General features: G+C 59.1%; 2 protein-coding genes across 8 annotated transcripts; one reads left to right on the top strand and one right to left on the bottom strand.

The window, feature by feature from the left end:
• Positions 1-211: 211 nt before the first annotated feature.
• On the bottom strand, positions 212-11,849 carry CHTF18 (chromosome transmission fidelity factor 18). Of its 2 annotated transcripts, XM_030002006.2 has the most exons (22): positions 11,706-11,838; positions 11,374-11,544; positions 11,080-11,206; positions 10,792-10,957; positions 10,567-10,656; positions 10,374-10,426; positions 10,027-10,165; positions 9,097-9,309; positions 8,248-8,345; positions 8,026-8,149; positions 7,718-7,851; positions 7,251-7,344; positions 7,077-7,175; positions 6,669-6,799; positions 6,198-6,360; positions 5,824-6,048; positions 5,568-5,717; positions 4,883-5,013; positions 2,960-3,104; positions 1,889-2,005; positions 931-988; positions 212-518 (listed from the first exon to the last, which is right to left on the bottom strand). In XM_030002006.2, exons 1-22 carry the CDS (start codon positions 11,785-11,787, stop codon positions 382-384), a joined length of 2,847 nt encoding a protein of 948 aa, XP_029857866.1. In that variant the 5' UTR covers positions 11,788-11,838; the 3' UTR covers positions 212-381. The 2 variants fall into 2 exon arrangements, with proteins under 2 accessions (XP_029857866.1, XP_029857867.1); XM_030002007.2 differs by lacking the exons at positions 212-518; positions 931-988; positions 1,889-2,005; positions 2,960-3,104 and adding an exon at positions 3,268-4,145 and having other exon boundaries at positions 11,706-11,849.
• Positions 11,850-11,910: 61 nt separating this feature from the next.
• Positions 11,911-16,698, top strand: RPUSD1 (RNA pseudouridine synthase domain containing 1). Of its 6 annotated transcripts, none has more exons than XM_030002013.2 (6): positions 11,911-12,042; positions 12,553-12,744; positions 12,837-12,960; positions 13,105-13,207; positions 13,297-13,398; positions 13,718-16,698. In XM_030002013.2, the coding sequence occupies exons 2-6, from the start codon at positions 12,563-12,565 to the stop codon at positions 14,116-14,118; spliced, it is 912 nt and encodes a 303-aa protein (XP_029857873.1). In that variant the 5' UTR covers positions 11,911-12,042; positions 12,553-12,562; the 3' UTR covers positions 14,119-16,698. The 6 variants fall into 6 exon arrangements, with proteins under 6 accessions (XP_029857873.1, XP_029857869.1, XP_029857874.1 ...); XM_030002009.2 differs by having other exon boundaries at positions 11,932-12,042; positions 12,605-12,744; XM_030002014.2 differs by lacking the exon at positions 11,911-12,042 and adding an exon at positions 12,088-12,360.
• The last annotated feature ends 422 nt before the right edge of the window (positions 16,699-17,120 follow it).

Here is a 17,120-nt window from a genome sequence, read left to right as displayed (position 1 = left end):
CAGTTCCAGTCACAGACTTCAACTCACCTCTCCCACTGTTGCCATCAAGCAGGTCAATTTTTCAACTTGTAAAGGAAGAGAACTTTTATAAAACATTTTCAGTGATTTTAACTATTCTTTTGTATATTGTAGGATATAATTTTGCAGCAAAACAGGCAAAGTATGACAACTAAGGGTTTATAAATGAAATAAACAGATCAATACTTCATGATTAATTTTTTAATATATATTTTATTTTTTTTAAACAAAACAAGTTGGTACTAAAAAACTAAACCAAACAAGGATCATGCACGCACACCCCATCCGTGGGTTAGAAAGCCAAAAGCCAGCTTATCCCTTCAGTTCCATCTATATAATTTCCTGGGCTTCATCTCTGCCCTGCTAGAGCAGGTCCCTGATGTAGATATTCCTCCTGACGGCATTAGAAACCCCTTCGTTAAACCGGAACCAGACGTCGCTCTTCCCCACGGCTTTTCCCATCTGGCTCTCGACCGACTCTTCCTTGGAGGCCTGAGGGGCTGCAGGGGGGAAAGATCGATGTCAAAAACTTGCAGAAACTCTTAACCTTAAAGTTACAACCTGCGCCCAGGCTGCAGGGGCACGGCGGGGGGGTTTTGCACAAACAGAGCTGATGCTCCCACGTCCTGGATCCTGCCAACACTTGAGGTACACGCAACAGTGCTCCCCAGCTCAGCCTATTTGCTGGCTCTTTGGACGCTGCCAGAATCCACCGACCTGCCCCCAGGCACCCCCCCGCCTGCTGCGTCGGGGTCAGTTTGCTCAATATCCCCTCCCCACCCCGCCGAAGTCCCCCCGGGGTGCAGTGCTTAGGGACAGAGCCCCTCTTTTGGGCACCTTGTGTGGGGTCCAAGCACCGCAAGTGCAGTGACCCCCCCCCGCCCCATCAGCATCCATCCCTCTGCCACCTACCCGGGGCTGTGGCCACCCGCTGCCGCCAAAGCGGCCGCCCAAAAAAGTCGGTCTCGGGCTGCGAAAAGCAAAAAGCAGAAGATGAGCGTGGCTCCTGTCGGTACCTGCATTTACAGCTCACATTCAGAGACAGCCGAAAGCAAACCCAGTTTCTCTCTGGCAGCTCAGTGCGAGGCTAGACCCCGGTGACACCGCTCAGCTCTGCCCAATTTTAAGCAAAGTCAGCCCTAGGCAGTTCAGAGGAGCCCCTCGCCGGGGCTTTTGCGTGGGGTTGTCACCCCGTGCTCGGGGCTGTGCCTGCTCCTTCCCCCTTCAAGCACCCGGCACCGGAGGAAGCCGCCGAGCAGGAGCCGAATGCAAAACCTGCGGAAAGGGCCAGCGGCCTCGGTAAAATGCAAACAGCATTCAAAATGGGGTGGGAAAGGCAAACTTCGAGGTTCGTCGTGCTAAAGCGGGGTTTTACGGACAGCCGAGGTCTCGAAGCTGAGCCCGAGGAGAGGGGTGGTGGCAGGGGACCACCTCTTCCTCCTCTTGGCCGCTGTCGGGATGCTCGGGATGGGACCAGCCCGGCTCACCCGCTGCACCGGCAGAGGACGGATGGTTTCCCCTGCAGCCTCCCAACCCATGTACACACCTCCACACCCCGTGAGCAGCTCTCCCCCTGACCCCGCAGCTTCCACAGAGCCAAAATTCAGCTATTTTAGCCCAAATATCCACATCTCTTTCCTCCCCCCCCCCCCCCCCGAAAGCTTCGCAGGCCACAGCCATAAATGTCACCCAGATCTAATTCATCCCGATGCTGTAAACCCAGCGATGCATTTACGGGACGCGTGGTGCCGAACTATTCTATTTAAAAGAAACTGTACTAAAAATAAACAAATACCAACGGAGACAGCCAGTCTCCAGCAGCCAAGGTACACGCTGGTAGGAAATCAGCTAGAAATTCCAGCCCCCTCACCTTGTCCTCCACGACCGCCCTCCGGACGATGTGCTCCAGGCGCTGGTGGTGGTTGGGGGGCACTGCCGGCCCCCCGTCCGCTCGCTCCCCCGCCTCGCCGAGGCCATTCCCGGGCTCCTGCGGGGAACAGAGCTCTGAGCGAGGGTCCCCTCGGGGCCGGCCAAGCTCAAGGTTCGGGCATCCCCCCCAGGTGATGCACAGCCTGAGGGCAGGATGGTGCCTTGTCACCCGTCCCGCACGCCGCCTCTATTTGCTGCTGGGTTTGATTACAATATCCAAGCGATTTTTTTCATCATTTTCTGTCTCGCAGCAGCATGTGGGATTAGCCCTGGCAGCGCTTTGGGCACGTGCGTGTTTGCAGTCCCTTTCCATGGGACTTCATGGTCGGCACCGTGTAAACAAGGAGGCTTCAGAGATGTTTTTGCAGCATCTCTTTGCCCCACGCATCCCCCGAGAAAGCCCTTCTGCTACAAGAAGGGGCTCTCGGGGATTAATTATCCCTGTGGCACCAGGGCAGGGCAGGCACCAGCTACACCCGAGCTGTTTCTCAGCCTCTTCCACCTTCTCCTGCCTCCTGCCCACTGCTCCACGGAGGGTTTCGGCGGTGGGCAGAGTAACTCTGCTCCTCCCAGGGACTTTGGGACCTTTGGGAGGATCGAAGTGAAGCAGCAAGGGAACGTGCAGGCAGGAAAGAGCAGGTCAGCTCCCCCCCCGACACGCACAAATCGCAGCCACATGAACTAAAATTCCCATCTCATCGCAGCCCTCATGAGAGAGTCGAAGGGTTTAAAGCTTTAACTCACAGCGAGCGTTTCTTTCCACAATTCCTGCAAAAAGATGAGCCCTTCGAGCACGTTTACCCCAGCGCGGATGTGCTGCCCTGAAGGCAGATGGGCAGGCAGACGGCTGCGACTGGGGGAGTTTAATCCTGGATTTCCATTTGCAGAGCAAAAGCCACTGGCAGCTTTGGAAAGACCAAGTCCCCACACCAGCCCTAAGGACTTTATCCCCATTGAGGGACCCACCAAACCCCCCCCCCCAAAACCACAGAACACCACGAGCCCTCCCTACCTCGCCCAGGTTTCGCGCCTGCAGCAAAGCCTCTGTCCTCCTCATCTTCTCCATCTCGATCTCCCTGGCGATGAGCTGCTTGGCCTGGTAGGTCAGCTGCCTGCGAGCCGGCAGGTCCGGGAACCGGCAGACATCCTCCACGTTCCTGCATCATGGAGAGGCAGAAGCAGAGAAAATAAATCAATACTGATAATATAAAAAGCATGATGCAAACTGCAGCCTGACACGGGCACAGGAAACCCACCAGACTCCCAGCTCTGTCCCCCCCAGCCTCTCGGTATGATCCTGGTCGCGGTGCCTCGGTTTCCCCATCGCTGCCCTCTCCGAGTGTCCGCGTCCGACGGCGGCACTCGAAGATGCCCAGCGAACGGTGCCGGGCGTGCGGAGCCAGGTTGCTGCAGGGCAACTCAGCTGAATGGGAACTCAGGAGGGATTACATGCTTTTTAATCTTGTTTTTAATGCAAGAAGAGAAAATTGCAGGCGGGTCTGTGCTGAACAGATTGCCCTGAAAAAGCCACGGTCACATCACAGCTTGGGCACGGGAGGCACTACGACCCTTCGCATGAACCCCGAGGTGCCTGCGGGGAGGCGTTTAATTGCGATACGGCCATGAACAGTAATTTTGGCTAATCAGAGCAGTTTTATTCTTAATGACATTCATGCACCAGACCTTGAGTTAGGCCTGTTTCGGTACAGCAAAAGCCCAGGCACAGCCCCAGCACCAAAGATCCAGCTGGGCCAGTTCCTTTGCCTGCTGTAAATATTTCACACTTTACACACATTCAGTGTTATTCCCCTTAAAATAAAGGGAGCAAAGTCCTATGTCAGGTGGCTTTGCAGTCATTTAGAAATCAGCTGTCAAATCTACAATTTAAAAAGTTTTAGAGAGAAAACACAGGTTTTGCTGTTGACAACAGCTTTGTTTGCCAGACAGATGCTGGGATGTGACTTGCAGGTGCCACTGGGACATGACACCCCCACGGTCCCCATCATTGCTGTGCATGGCCAGGAAACAGGCTCAGAAATTTGCAAAAAAAGCGAAGCAAAGCAAAGCAACGTGCCTGCTTGTGCCACGTGGCTCCCAAATGTCCCACGGTTCCCCCACAGCCGTGTTTCAGTGGCACAGGCTGGCGTGGGGAGGGCAGGGCAGGACGGCTCCCTACAGCCCCTGCAGCTCCCGCAGGCCTTTCCATGGGAAAAAAAAAATAATAAAGCACTTCACTGTAATTAGATACAGCTGCTTGATTTAACAGAGGCTAATTTTTGTAATTAACTTTGCACCAGGAAGACATTAGCGTTGCTCCTAGCCGTGGTCGGGTCTGTATTACTGTACCAAAGCCTCGGGAGCATTTACGGCTCTGTATATACTTAAAGCACAGTGAGACTCAAGTCTAGCAATGGCCGGCTGTTAATATACAAATTAATCACAGCTAGAGTGACCCGTGTGCAACGTGTCCAGGTAGACCTGCTCTCCCCTGCTGCCGCGAGTCCCCAGCAGCTTCGGTCTTTCCTCTGCCAGCTCCGGTGAGAGCCAAAGGCAGCTGCTTCCTTTCCTTTAATCCCATTAAAGCAAAACCAGTCCCGCTTCGCTCTCAGCCCGAGAGCGTGACGGGGGCAGCCGCAGCGTGCGGGTGGAGAAAAGCCAGCGGCAGCCCTGAGCACCCGCAAGGCTCCGGGGCTCCTCCTTTAAAAAAAACAAGCAGATAATCCCCGCAGAGCTGCCATCGGAGAAAGTCGGGTCCCTGCAGCCATCCCAGCACCGGGCAGCTCGCGCCAACCCAGCTGCCATCACCAGAGAAACCCCTGAGCTCTAGCTGCAAGAAACCAACGCGATGCCACGATGCTTTCAGGCTCAGCCTCCTTCCTGAACTCTCTGTTGTTATTTTTGACCCCTACGCCTTCTCCTCACCCTCGGGACTTACGGGTCGAGCTTGTAGACGTACTGGCCCTCGGGCAAGCGTTCCTGGTGGTAGGTGAGGTTGTAGGCCAGCATGGTGCTGATGAGGTCTGCCAGCTGCTGCTTCTCCTTCAGGCTGTAGAGCTGGGTGTTCACCTGGGGAGGAAAGCGGAGCCCAGAAAGGGGAGAGCATCACTAATCCGCAATGACTTCTAAACATAAAAATAACCTGAAGCATAGGGTTTGTTTCTATATGAGAAACGACAGTTAATACCCACGAGGTTCAGACCAAGTTTAGTTTCCTATTAGGGACACACGTACTTCACGGAGCAGGGACAGTCCCCTCCAACAGCCCGAAGGGTAAATGCACCCAACGCAGCGGCGCACGCACGTGAACCAGCTGCTGGAAGGAGACTGCAACAGCTCCCCAAACCCCGGCTCAGCCAAGCCCACTCCCGGGTGCAGCGGTCCAGGAGGTGCAGGACACCCCCCCATGCACCCAGCGCCGCATCCCCGGCTTCCCTCTGACTTCTGCATCAGCTGCAACATCAAACTGACCCCAGATTTTGGACAGAGGTCCGGGATAGCTCAGCCTTGGTGATGCAGCGCAGGGGACGTGTCCCAGCCCTTTCGGGGGGCATTGCAGAGGGGACACGTCACCCAGGCAGGACCCCTGCCGCTGCAGCGAGAGGGGGCTGGTGGGCACTCACCGGTCGGAGCTTCGGGGCGATGATGTCCAGCAGCAGACAGAGCACCTCCAAGACGAGAGACTGCCGGCCGGCACGGCTGCGGGCGCTGGGCGTTATCCCCGACACCATGGACACGACGAGGTTCTGCATGTGGTTCAGCTTGGCCAGGGCCTGGGTGGAGAGGGCAGGGAGGGCTCAGCCACGGCTGCGACCGCAGGCGTCCCCGCGGGTGACGGAGCTGGAGCCACGCTGCCGCCGTGCCCTCCCCGGTACTTGCCTCGTGCTGGCTGCTGGGATAAGCGAGCCGGGGGATGCTGGTGGCCGCGAAAAGCAGATGGAAAGCCACGGGCAGGAAGGGCAGGTATCGCATCAGCTGGAAGCTCTGCTCGTGCAGGACAGCCCGGCTCAGCAGGTCGGAGAAGCCCAGCCACTCCAGGGCCAAGCACACCGAGCTGAAACTGGAGTCCCGCAGCTTCATGTTCAGGAAATTGTCGTACAGACCCTGGAAGCGGGCGCAGGATTAGAGACGGCTCGAGGCTGGGCGGACGGTCCCGTCGGAGCACGCTGCTGGGATTTTGAGCATCCCTCTGAGCTCCACTCCACCACAACACAGCAGAGGAAGGGGCCTGGGTCCCCCCTTGGCTGCTCTACCTGGGCGAGCTTCTCCTGCTCCCCCGAGGAGATGGCGAGGTGCAGGATGTGGTGGAAGCGCTGGGAGGACACGTTGAAGCCAGCCGTCCCCCCGAGGTGCGACAGGTCCTCGTCACCCACCAGGAGCTGGGTTGGCAAAGCGGGGTCCGTTCCTATCCTGTGCCTGGGGGGAGCCCAAAGGGAAGAGCTCAGGGTGCCCTGGCACTGAACGGACCAGCGAGGAATATTTGGACCCTTGCAAACCGGACTGAAGGCAATACTGATGCCAAATTATTGGGTGCTAAAGAGAGCGGCCAAAGAGCTTCTGGACACACAAATATGCTGAAATGAAGCCGTGTCTGCTGCAGGGCAAACCAGCTCTCCAGGACCTTTCGGGTTTCTCCACCACAAGTCTTGCAAGCAGGTCAGGGGGTACCATGAAGCGGTGTGCCCCCAGCAGACAGGAGACCTAATAAATCCACCCCGTTTTACCTCTGGACCTTTGGGAGCTGGAAGATCTCTTGCCAGATGGAGAAGAGCCCCTTGTTTTGGTCCTTCAAGCCAATCTTCATCGTCTGCACCATCTGCACGCTCAGCTCCTTCTGGCCTCGGCCATGGAGGAACTGCAACACAAACAAGGGGCTGGGGGGGGGTACAGGCACCACTGGGAGGGAGGGGATGCCCACAACAGCTAGCTGGTGCCGGGGAAAGCCGGAGAGAGCGGCACCTCGCTCCTCCTCCATTTGTAGGGGAATCAAGGTTAAAAATAACACAGGGGACAGGGTGGGCGTTTTACGGATCTGCACGGGGGACAGTTTTTTTCCCCTCCATCCCCACCCGATCAAGTCAAGAGCCGCAGCAAGTCCGTGTCCCCCAGAGACCTCCCTGTGACACCAGTACCTGCAGGGTGTTTATGCAGGAGCGGATGTCGTTCTCCGTCTTCTCGCACAGCGCCAGCAGCGCGCCCATGTCCGCCCGCATGCCCTGCCGCAGGGCGATCTGCAGGAGGAGGGGGGGTCAGCGGCGAAGGCCGGCCGGCCGGTGGGGCAAGAGGAGCCCTCGGCCGCACCGCACCTCGCAGAGCCGCTGGGCGAGCCGGGACGGCGCCGTCCGAGGGAAGTTTAGCAGGAACGATTGCTGCCGCAGCGGCCGGAGAGCAGGGACGTACCTGGCAAAGGGAAGCACAGGGGGTCTCTGAGCGACCCTAGCAGAGGAAGAAATCCAGCTATTAATGCTCTGCTCAAAGAGAGGCGGGTTATTTAGCAGCTGCCTGTACTCCCCTGCACGCTTGGGCACGCACAAACGCAACGGTACGCTCACACCTAGCTACAAGTCACCCCAGCAGGTACAAAACCTGGGGGGTTTCAGGAAAGCTGAGCATGTCGCAGTTTTACTTTTCATAAGGTACTTCTAAGCCACAGGTCTGACGGCAGATAACTCGGCGCGGGAAGGCTTTGGCTGGAGGCAACAGCAGCTGCCTCCTCGCTTGGGGCAGGGCTATCAGCTCCCCATCCCTCCCCGGACACGCAGTCGATACTAACTGGTCATTGCAGATGCAGATGATGGGCCTGAGCAACAGCCCATCCTCGCGCCGCCTCCTCCGGCCCGTGCCGGCTGCTGCCTCGCCCTCCACATCCTTACGGTGGATGATGTTTAGCAGCACATTGATAGATGCCTTGGGGAAAAAAAAAAAAAAAAAAAAAAAAAAAAATTAAAAAAAAAATCAAGGACAGAAGGGATGAATTCTTGCGTTCAGAGGCAAGAAGCCGCTCCTAAAATGGATGAGCTGCTAAGAGGGGAATAATTAAGCAGTTAATGCAAAAGGTGGCCAGATCCAGGCTGGGCTTACCGCGGGTGCGCCGTCTATCTCATCGATGATCAGGCAGTTGGGCTTCTCGTTGGCACCCAGCACAGACTTCATCTGGGTGGCAGCTTCGATGCGAGTTTTGAAAACCTCTGGGCTGCGGTCGTCACTGCAAGACAAGCCGGTGCCAGGCTGCTGCGGCACGGCATCGCCTCCGGCACGGCATCACCTCCACCAGCTTCTGGGGCAGGGCAGGGCTGGACTCACCTGGCGTTCATCTCGACGGCGTTGTACCCCGCGTGCTTCGCGATGACGTGGGCCAGCGTGGTCTTCCCCAAGCCGGGTGGGCCGCAGAGCAGGGCTACCTGCGGCAGAGAGGTAACTTCAGCCCGGCAAGCAGCGAGGCAGGGCTTCCTCCAGCACTGACCAAGGCTGCCACGCAAAGGGATAAGGCTCTGCAGCCTGCAAACCAGTCTTGGGAGCTGCTGCACTGGTTTGTAGACACACGGGGAGGAGGGAAAGTCACTGGAGGAAGGAGAACGTAACAGAAACTCTCAGAGGTGAGAGAGTCATCCTGGCAGCCTCTCTCGTGCATATGTTTAAGTTTGCAGGGCAGCAGATAGAAAAGGCTGAACAAAATCCCTTCCAGAATTACGCTCCTGAGAAGCAATGCTGTTAGTATATCTTTTCGTTGTCCCTTTTTTATATCCTCTCACTAGACAGGTTGAAGCTGGTATGCTGGCCTGGGTAAGTTATCTCTGCTCCCTTCAGCATTTGAGCATCATTGCTCTCCTCCGGATGCAGAAAGTCTAGCTCAAAGGCACGTCATGTCTGCCCCTAACAAAAAACGTCTAGACCAACCTCTGCTAAAAAGGGTACGTCTTTCCTTAACTGGCCCGCTTAATTTGGCTGAAGAAAGTCTGTTCCTCTCCCCTTGTTATCACATTACCCAAGCCCAAACAGAAGAAGAAATGAGAAAACCCCATGTTCTCTAAGGAGAAACAAGGAATCCAATTTCTCCTGGATCTGTACTGGAAGGTCCTGCTCCTCACCATGGTGGTGGGATGAGGGGGATTGGAAAGGAGACCCACCACAGCGGCCTCCTGCCCTGCTCACCTTGTACTTGGGTCTCTTGTGCTGGTCCAGCTCAGCCTCCAGAATCTCCTCTGTGAGCTGCACCTTTGTTTTCCACTTATTCTGCTGCTCCTTGGGCTGGTTGAATGGAGGATGAGCCTTGGCACTGGGATTGGCCTTCTTCACAGCATTCTCCTTCCCGAACACCACCGTGTCCCAGAGCTTGAGCCACTTCAGAAGGCAGCGGTTTGTGTACTGTACGTTGGGCAAGAAAGCAAGCAAACTCTCTCAAACCTCGGAAGGATCTGGCCGAGGACAGAGAGAGGTCTCTCCTTCACGGCTTAAAAACCAGCGTGGCCTGCAGAGGAAGGAGCCAAGTCCAGGGAGGCAACACAGAGCGTGTCTGTCCAGACAGACCTCAAGCGCATGGCACGTCATTCCCATGTCATGGGAGAGGCTGCTCAGGTTTCCACCTGGCACCTCTCCGGGACAGCCTGGAAACGCTGCTTCCCTTCCTGGCTCGGCCACCATCCCGCAGGGCAACCGAGGACAAGTCACATCGGCCACATCCCTGCTGCCCCTCGTCTGCCTTGGTTCAACCCAGCGCTCCTCAGCCTTTTCCATAATTTCCAATTCCCTACAAAACTTCTAATATTCCAAAAAAATCAAAATAGCCAACCATTCGTGGCTAAAGTCCACCCAATCTTTTTTGTCTTATTTTGCTCATCTTTTAGAGTCTCTTTTGTTGGGAGGTCCACAGCCTACAGCTGAAAAGCCCCCACCCCAAGCTCTCGGCAGCAGGACTGCCCCCGGGCAGGGCTAGCACGGACAGAGCTCCCCAGCCAGTGCTTCCGAAAGCCCCTGCGATGAAAGGCAGCACCACAAAACCTTGATCCCACAGCATTAAGGAAGAGTTATAGAAGTGGTAAACGCACCCAAAACCCCAAGCTCCCACTTATCCTAGCACCTCACATCATCACTGAGCAGCTCCAGGTAGCGCCGGGGAGTGAACTTGTCCACCCAGAGGCAATGCGGCGCAGACTCCTCCTCTGCCGGCTCCGCTTCCTCGCTGGGCTCTGGGCTCTCGGTACTGTTCTCACTCTCGAGGCAACTGCAAGAAAGAATTAACTTGCCCCAAACCACCCAGGGAGTCAGGGAAGGGTTGGGAATTACACCTGGACTTCCCAAGCTGGGGATGCTGAAGGCAAAGAAGCTCTTCTGCTCGCAGGTCTCCAAAACCTGGACCCCACTGGAGCATCTTGGGAGCCACATGTGACAGCACGGCAGGGTAGGATTGGGATTTCGTCCCAACACCTCACCTATTTATTATCTCTGTCAGCTGCTGCGATGCCTCCAGAACACGCCTTCGACGCTTCAGCACAAAAAGGGCGAGAGGGGGGTCAGAGACGCCCCACTAACCCAGGGCTGGGAGGAACAGGGATTCAGGGGCCAATGCTGTGGCTATCCAGGGGTGGCAGGGGAAGACGGGAAGGTCGGTATAAGATGTGATACCTCTTCATGCACTTGTTCCTTCAGGTAGGAGAAAGGCACCCCCAGCAAGTGGAGCGGCCTGCGTGCATTCCAGCCCAGGGAATCGGGGAGCTGCCAGGACCAGAGAACACACACCGATGTTCACACCAACGCTCAGCACAAACATTTCATGCTTCATCAAAGATCCCCTCCTGAACTGGATGGAGGTCACAGAGAAGCAAGCCCAGCCTTCAGATCCCTCCTTACCTCCACCCCTGTCCTAGAGGGATCATCTCTCACGACCATGAAGACCCTGGTACCCTCGGTGGATGTCACGTTGACGTAGTCCTCCAGGATGGGTGGCCGCTTGAGGACCCGCTTCTTCTCGGAGGGTGGCGTGGTCTGCAGCGGGGCCATGCCGCTTATCTCCAGGCTGGAGAACACCAGGTTCCTTTAGCAGGGGCGAGGGAAAGGGCCCTCGAACCCCCACTGAAAGTGGGGGTTCGAGGGCCCTTTCCCTCGCCCCTGCTAAAAGTGGGGTTCACGGTGGCCAACCTGGCAGCTTGGGGAACAGAAAGCGCCTCTGGACCAGCACCCCGGAGGCCATCAGGACCCAACTCATCATCCCCACCAAAGCTGAGCTTCTTAACGGCTTCCAGGCGCTGTCGCTTCGGTTTCGGGGCTGGGACGAAGACACCAGGGCAGGAGGAAGAGGAGAAGGATGGATGACCCAAGGGTGGTGCTCGGTCGCCCCTCCAGCAGCACCCTGCATGGCTCAGGGTGGGGATGAAGGGTCAGCAGCACCCGGGGACCCACCGGGGCCGCGGGGCAGGCTCGGGTCAAACCTACTGCGGGCTGCGGACGGTGGCGGGGAGCCGGGGGGGTCGCAGCCCCGGTCCCTCTTCCTGGGGTTGGTGCCCCCGGGGCCGTTGTCCCCCCCGGCGGGGTCGGGCTCCTCCGGTGGCTGCCTCCTCCCACGGAACTGGGAGATTTTAGGGCCAGCGAGCTGGGATGGGTCATCTGCAAGAGGTGTTACACGACGGAGTACCGGTCGCCGGAGGAGACCCACGGCGGAGCGGGGCACGGGCGGCTCCGCGCAAAGCCCGGCCGCTGCCCGCCCGCTCCCTCCCTCCTTCCACCGCCGCCTCCGGTACCGGACACGGCGCCGGAGCAGGGCCCACCTCCCAGCTCGGCCAGCACCTCCAGCTCGGCCGCGAACCGCTGGTAGAAGCCGTCCTCGGGTCCCTCCTCGGGGTCCGCCATAACCCGCACCGGCACCGCGCCCGCCCGCCCGCCCGCCCGCTCTTCCGGCCGCCGCGCCGTAACGGAGCCGCCGCTGATTGGACGCGACGCGCCGACCGAAAGCGGCGGCGGCGCTGATTGGATAGAACGCGCGGGTGGACGAGGCGGTGACGGCGCTGATTGGATACGACGCACGGCTGGACGCCGCGCCGCCGGTGGATACAATGTAGCCCTGCTCGCCGCCCGGCCCGGCCCGGCCCGGGGACGGCGCTGCAGGTCGGTCCGCGGGGGGGTGCGGGGGTCGGGACGGGGGTAGCGCCGTCCCCTGCGGTCCTGCGTGTCCCCTCCGCCGTGTCCCGTCTCCTCCCCTCCGTCCGTCCCGCGTGTCCCCAGCGGGGCGCCGCGGCGGGCGATCCCGGCCGGAGCCGGCGAGATCGCGGCCCGGCCCCGGCTGGCAGCGGTTCGGGGGGAGAGAGGAACGGGGGGAGGCCGAGCCCCGCCGTCGGGATGGATCGGACCGGTACCGTGCGGCTGCGGGGCCTCCACGCGTGATACGGGAACGTCTGGGAGCCGTGCAGCGGGACGCCGGCACCGGTGCAGCACCGGTACATCTCCAGTCCCACCGGGGTACCCCCCCCCCCCGCCCCGGGCTCTGCTCCCTGCCCGCTCTCGCCGGGTCCCTTCGCTCCGCCGGGGTGCTGCGCCCATCCCCGGGGTGCACAGGCTGCGGCCGGAGGCTCTTCCCGCCCTGCGCACCCCCCCAATTCCCCCTCACGCTCCCCGCAGGGCGCTGGCCATGGAGCCGGGCACCATCGACAACCTGTCCATCCTGTACCAGAGCTCCGACTTCATCGTGGTCAACAAGCACTGGGACATCCGCATCGACAGCAAGATGTGGTACGAGACGCTGACCCTGCAGAGCCAGCTCAAGTACCGCTTCCCCGAGCTGGCCGACCCCGACACCTACTACGGCTTCAGGTGAGCGGCCGGGGACCGAAACGGGCTCTGCCCTGCCGGGGACGCTGCCCGAGCGGCCGGGGAAGCTCCTCTGCCTCCCGTCTCCTCCCCAGGTTCTGCCACCAGCTTGACTTCTCCACCAGCGGGGCCCTGTGCGTCGCGCTCAACAAAGCGGCGGCGGGAAGCGCCTACAAGTGTTTTAAAGACCGGCTGGTGACCAAAGCCTATCTCGCCCTGGTAAGCCCACCCCGCAAGGTCTTGCTTCTGGATGTATCTTCTGAGTTTGCAGAACTGCAGCTTGGCCTCTGCTGCTTGTCGTCCCGGTGCCGGCGAGGAGTGAGCACCGGGGCCCAGTTTGCAAACCGGCTTTCTGCCCTGCAGGTCAGGGGCCACGTCAGCCAGAGCCGAATGACGATCCGCTACGCCATAGGGAAGAACACCACCGAGGGCATGACCCACATGATGTGCATCGACGGGACGGAGGGTGAGCGGCTCCTGCACCCTGCCTGTGCTGCCCGGACCACCCGGGCTGCGCCGGAGGGAGCTGACCCCCGCCTCTGGATCTCGTTGCAGGCTGTGAAAATCCCAAGCCTTGCCAGTCGGAGCTGATCGTGCTGGAGCACGGGTCCTACAGCGGAGACCCCGTAACCAAAGTGCTGCTGCAGCCGCTGACAGGTTGGCGCTCAGGGCCGGGGCAGCGCGGGTGCGGGGGGCTGCTGAGGATGGACAGACAGGCAGCAGAGGTGCTGCAGCGGGACCCGGGCTTGCAGCCCTGGACCTTGCTTGCAGCACGGTGGCACAGTAAAAAACAAAGCCTAGAAAGGGCTGAGCGGTGCTGAGCGCTGCACTCAGCTCGCGGAGGACTCAGGTTCTCAGACCGGGGGGACGGGACAAATGCCATTTGGTGCGTCGTCACCTCGCACCACTGTGCCTTTGAGGAGAGGTTCAGGGATAACCTGCGCCCCTGATTCCTCTGCTCCCGCTCTCCCCTTAGGGCGGACTCATCAGCTCCGGGTTCACTGCAGCGCCATCGGCCACCCCATCGTTGGGGACTTCACCTACAGCCACAAGAAGGACAGCAGCCCCTATAGGATGATGCTCCACGCATACTACCTGCGCATCCCCACCGGCAAGGAGCTTATCGAGGTCTGCGCGCCCGACCCCTTCGTCACCGCAATGGACAGCAACTGGGTGCCCCACCACGTCACTCACCGGCTGGATGAGATCATCCAAGAGCTGAAGGACAAGGTGATGCGGAAGGGGGAAGAAGAGGAGAGCCAGGAAGGCGTGCTTGGTGGCGGAGGAGATGAGGCACCGAGCGAAGCCAAGAGCCTGGAGACAGAGGAGCAGCGAGCCCGGTGCGAGCAGTGGTTGGCCGAGTGGGCTTTGGAGTGAGCACAAACCACGTCTCTGCATTTCCAGCCCAATGCTCCATTTTCGTCCCAGCGGGTCCCCGCGGAGCCCAGCGCTGACTCCACATCTGCGCTTTCTGTATGCCATGGCTTCCCTCACTTCTGGGGCTGGGATTAGGCAGATTTTAGCAGCGATTAGGATGGGTTTGGTTTTTAACATACACATCATCCATCTGGCCACTGGATGCCCCTTTCCTAATTCTGGGCCTCAGCAGCAGAGTCAGTGTGTCACGTACCAGCTTAGAGTGACCCCAAAGCTTTACATCCCTGTCCCGGGGCTCAGGCACAGCTGGGGCAGCACGGACGATGCCTTTGCCATGAGCGTGATGGACGTATCCGCAAACCCTCAGTGCTCGGATGCTAAAATGCAGCCCAGCAAAGGGAGGGGAGAACATGCCGGGTACAGCTTCAGTGTCCGTGTCCCCAGTTCCCTTCGCTCCAGCCTGCTGCGCTCACTGGCACACGCGTTGTGTGGGAGGTGGGAGATCAGGAGGCTGAAATGCAGCCTGGGGGCACCGACAGCCCCCCTAGTCCAGGGGCAGCCCCAAGGTGTTTTGCCCGCGGAGCTGGGCTGTGCGATGGGCGCAGGAGAGGTCCCTGCCTGCCGCCGAGGACGTGCTGCCTGCCCGTCCCTGCCCACATGCTTTCATTCCTGCCCCAGCCCACGGGTTTTTTTTTTTTTTTTTTTAAAGGTTGTTGAAGGTGAGTGAGTTGATAGGAATGGATTTTAAACTTTTTTCAAATTTCTATGAGAAGAATCTAGTCTTTTAGCAGTTCTGAAATACGGGTGGTCTCGGAAATGAGTGTATTTTTAGTACTTTTGTGGTCAGAGAGCCAGCAGCCCAAAGCTTTTTTAATAGATCTTATTATACCTTCTACTAGCATTGCCTTTTCCTAGTGCCCACTTTTATCCTGGGTGTGGATGTAACCCCTGCTGAGACAGCTCAGAAAACACAAGCCCCTTTCTGCTTTACCCAAACGAGGGGGAATAAGTATCATGTTTTGGTCCCATCGCGTGGCTGCTCGCTGGCTGGTTGCTGTGGGGCTGTCGGCACCGGAGGGTGCTGGGGGCAGGTCCTTCGGGTGGGCAGTTTGGGAGGGCTCTGGAGCAGCGAGAGCGGCCGAGGAAATGGTTGAAGCCGAAAGAAAGGCTGAGGACTGATGCGAAGAGTGGGAAGGAGCTCGGCTCTCACGCTGGCGCTGAGCTTTGCAAGATACCAAGAAGAGTTTCTCTGGAAATGCTCTTGCTTTGCTGGTCGGTGGCGTGCTGCTTCTCTCTCTCTTTCCCACCCTGCTTGTCCTCTGCAGCCCTTAGAGGACATTTAGGAAACGAAGAGAGCAGGGCAGCGGGCGTGGGCTGGGGAGGGACAGAGGTGGCTGGAGCCCATTGCATACAGAGCACCGGTCCCCGGGGTATTCGGCACCATCAGCACGTGCCCCAAGTTACTGTCATCCCACAAGCCCCATCCCATTTAAAATGCACCTGACAGTGGTTTCACGCAACTAATATTCCATCCCTGAGGGGGAATAAAACGACACGGCCCTCTCCTCACGGCTGAAAGCACCGTGCAGGTCACCGAAACCCCGCGGGGTATCGCATCGCCCGGTCCTTGCGTCCCCGGGTGCCGGCGGGTGCCAGCTCACCGTGCCGCGGCACGCCGCCGGGCAGGGGGTGGCTGTCACCTTGATTTTGTGGCTTGGCACAAAGTGCTGCCGTCCGCTGCAGGACGGGGACTGGTGCACAGCTGGCGGCTCTGCCCGCACCAGCCCTGGGCACCGAGCGGGGACCGCGGGCTCATGAGCCGATGGCAGAGGGCTCGGGGGGGAGGTTTGGGGGAGCAGAAGAGCTGTCTCCTTCTTCCCAGGTCCCGTCCCTGCCCATCCCATCTCCCAGGAGCGGCCGGGGAGGGGAGAGGCACCCACAGGCGGTTCCCGAAGCTGTAAATTAACGCCACCAACCTGTTTGCCAAAGAATGAATGTGGGTGACGTGCGCGGGAGGTCCTGAAAAGTTACGGGTGAGATTTATAGCATCAGGGGTGGGACGCAGCCTTCCCTTCTGGCAGGTCTCGGTGTGGGAACGGTCCCCGCTGCGTGACGGGGGACACGGCCGGGACGAGGCTGCGGTCGCTGGGGGTGGTACGTGGGGACGCGCCAGTGCCCACGCACGAGGGGACGCTGATGGACCGTCAGCGCTGGGGGGCTGGCACCCAGCGCTCGCCCCGCCGTCTGCCTCGAGGAGCCCCCTGCACCCTGCACCACCCATCAGCCTTCGTGCATTGCACTTTTACCCGGCACTGCAGGAACCAGAGATAAATACCTGTTTTTCCTTACCCTGCGGAGAGGTGTTTTCCAGGCGCCCTTCCCCGGCTCCCCTCGCGCACCACGTCCAGTCCCTCTCTGCCGTCACTGCCACGGGGCCATTTGCTGCATCATCTGTGAATCCACTCGTGCGTTCGGACCGGGGCGGGTTGTGATCGGGTATGTGTCTCGTGACGTTCTGTACGGCTTGCGATAACCCTTATTTCTTGTTGCACATTACCGTAGTAAACCATTACCTACATACCCCGCAGTTCACCCTCTGGTCTCTCAATCCACACGCGTTGCTGCGGTGTGGCTGGTGTGGTGCCGGGGGCTTCCAGGAATGAGCCCGGACCAGCACAGCAGGACTGGCCCCAGGGCTCCAGCCCAGCCAACCTGTTGCGTGAGCACTCATCCTCACCCTGCTGAAATCTCCCTGGCCGAAACCACTGGGATTATTTACCCGAAAGCCCTCCCGGATTTAGTAATTCTCACACCGATGACCAAGGATGCCCGAGGTGGCTGGGGCAGATGCCGCTGTCCCGGCCCTCCCCCTGCCTGTCCCTGCCCGCTGCTCACCCTGACCAACACCAGCAGCTGGGATTGTCCCGAACCAAATAACGGAGGCGGAAGAAAAACTCCTAATTTCAAAACACCGCAGCTCTCCTCGCCAAGGAGGTGAGGGA

This window comes from Aquila chrysaetos, chromosome 25 (assembly GCF_900496995.4).
Source record: "Aquila chrysaetos chrysaetos chromosome 25, bAquChr1.4, whole genome shotgun sequence".
Lineage (NCBI taxonomy): Eukaryota > Metazoa > Chordata > Aves > Accipitriformes > Accipitridae > Aquila > Aquila chrysaetos.
Note: the sequence above shows the minus strand (reverse complement) of the source record. Positions and strands in the feature narration are given on the sequence as shown.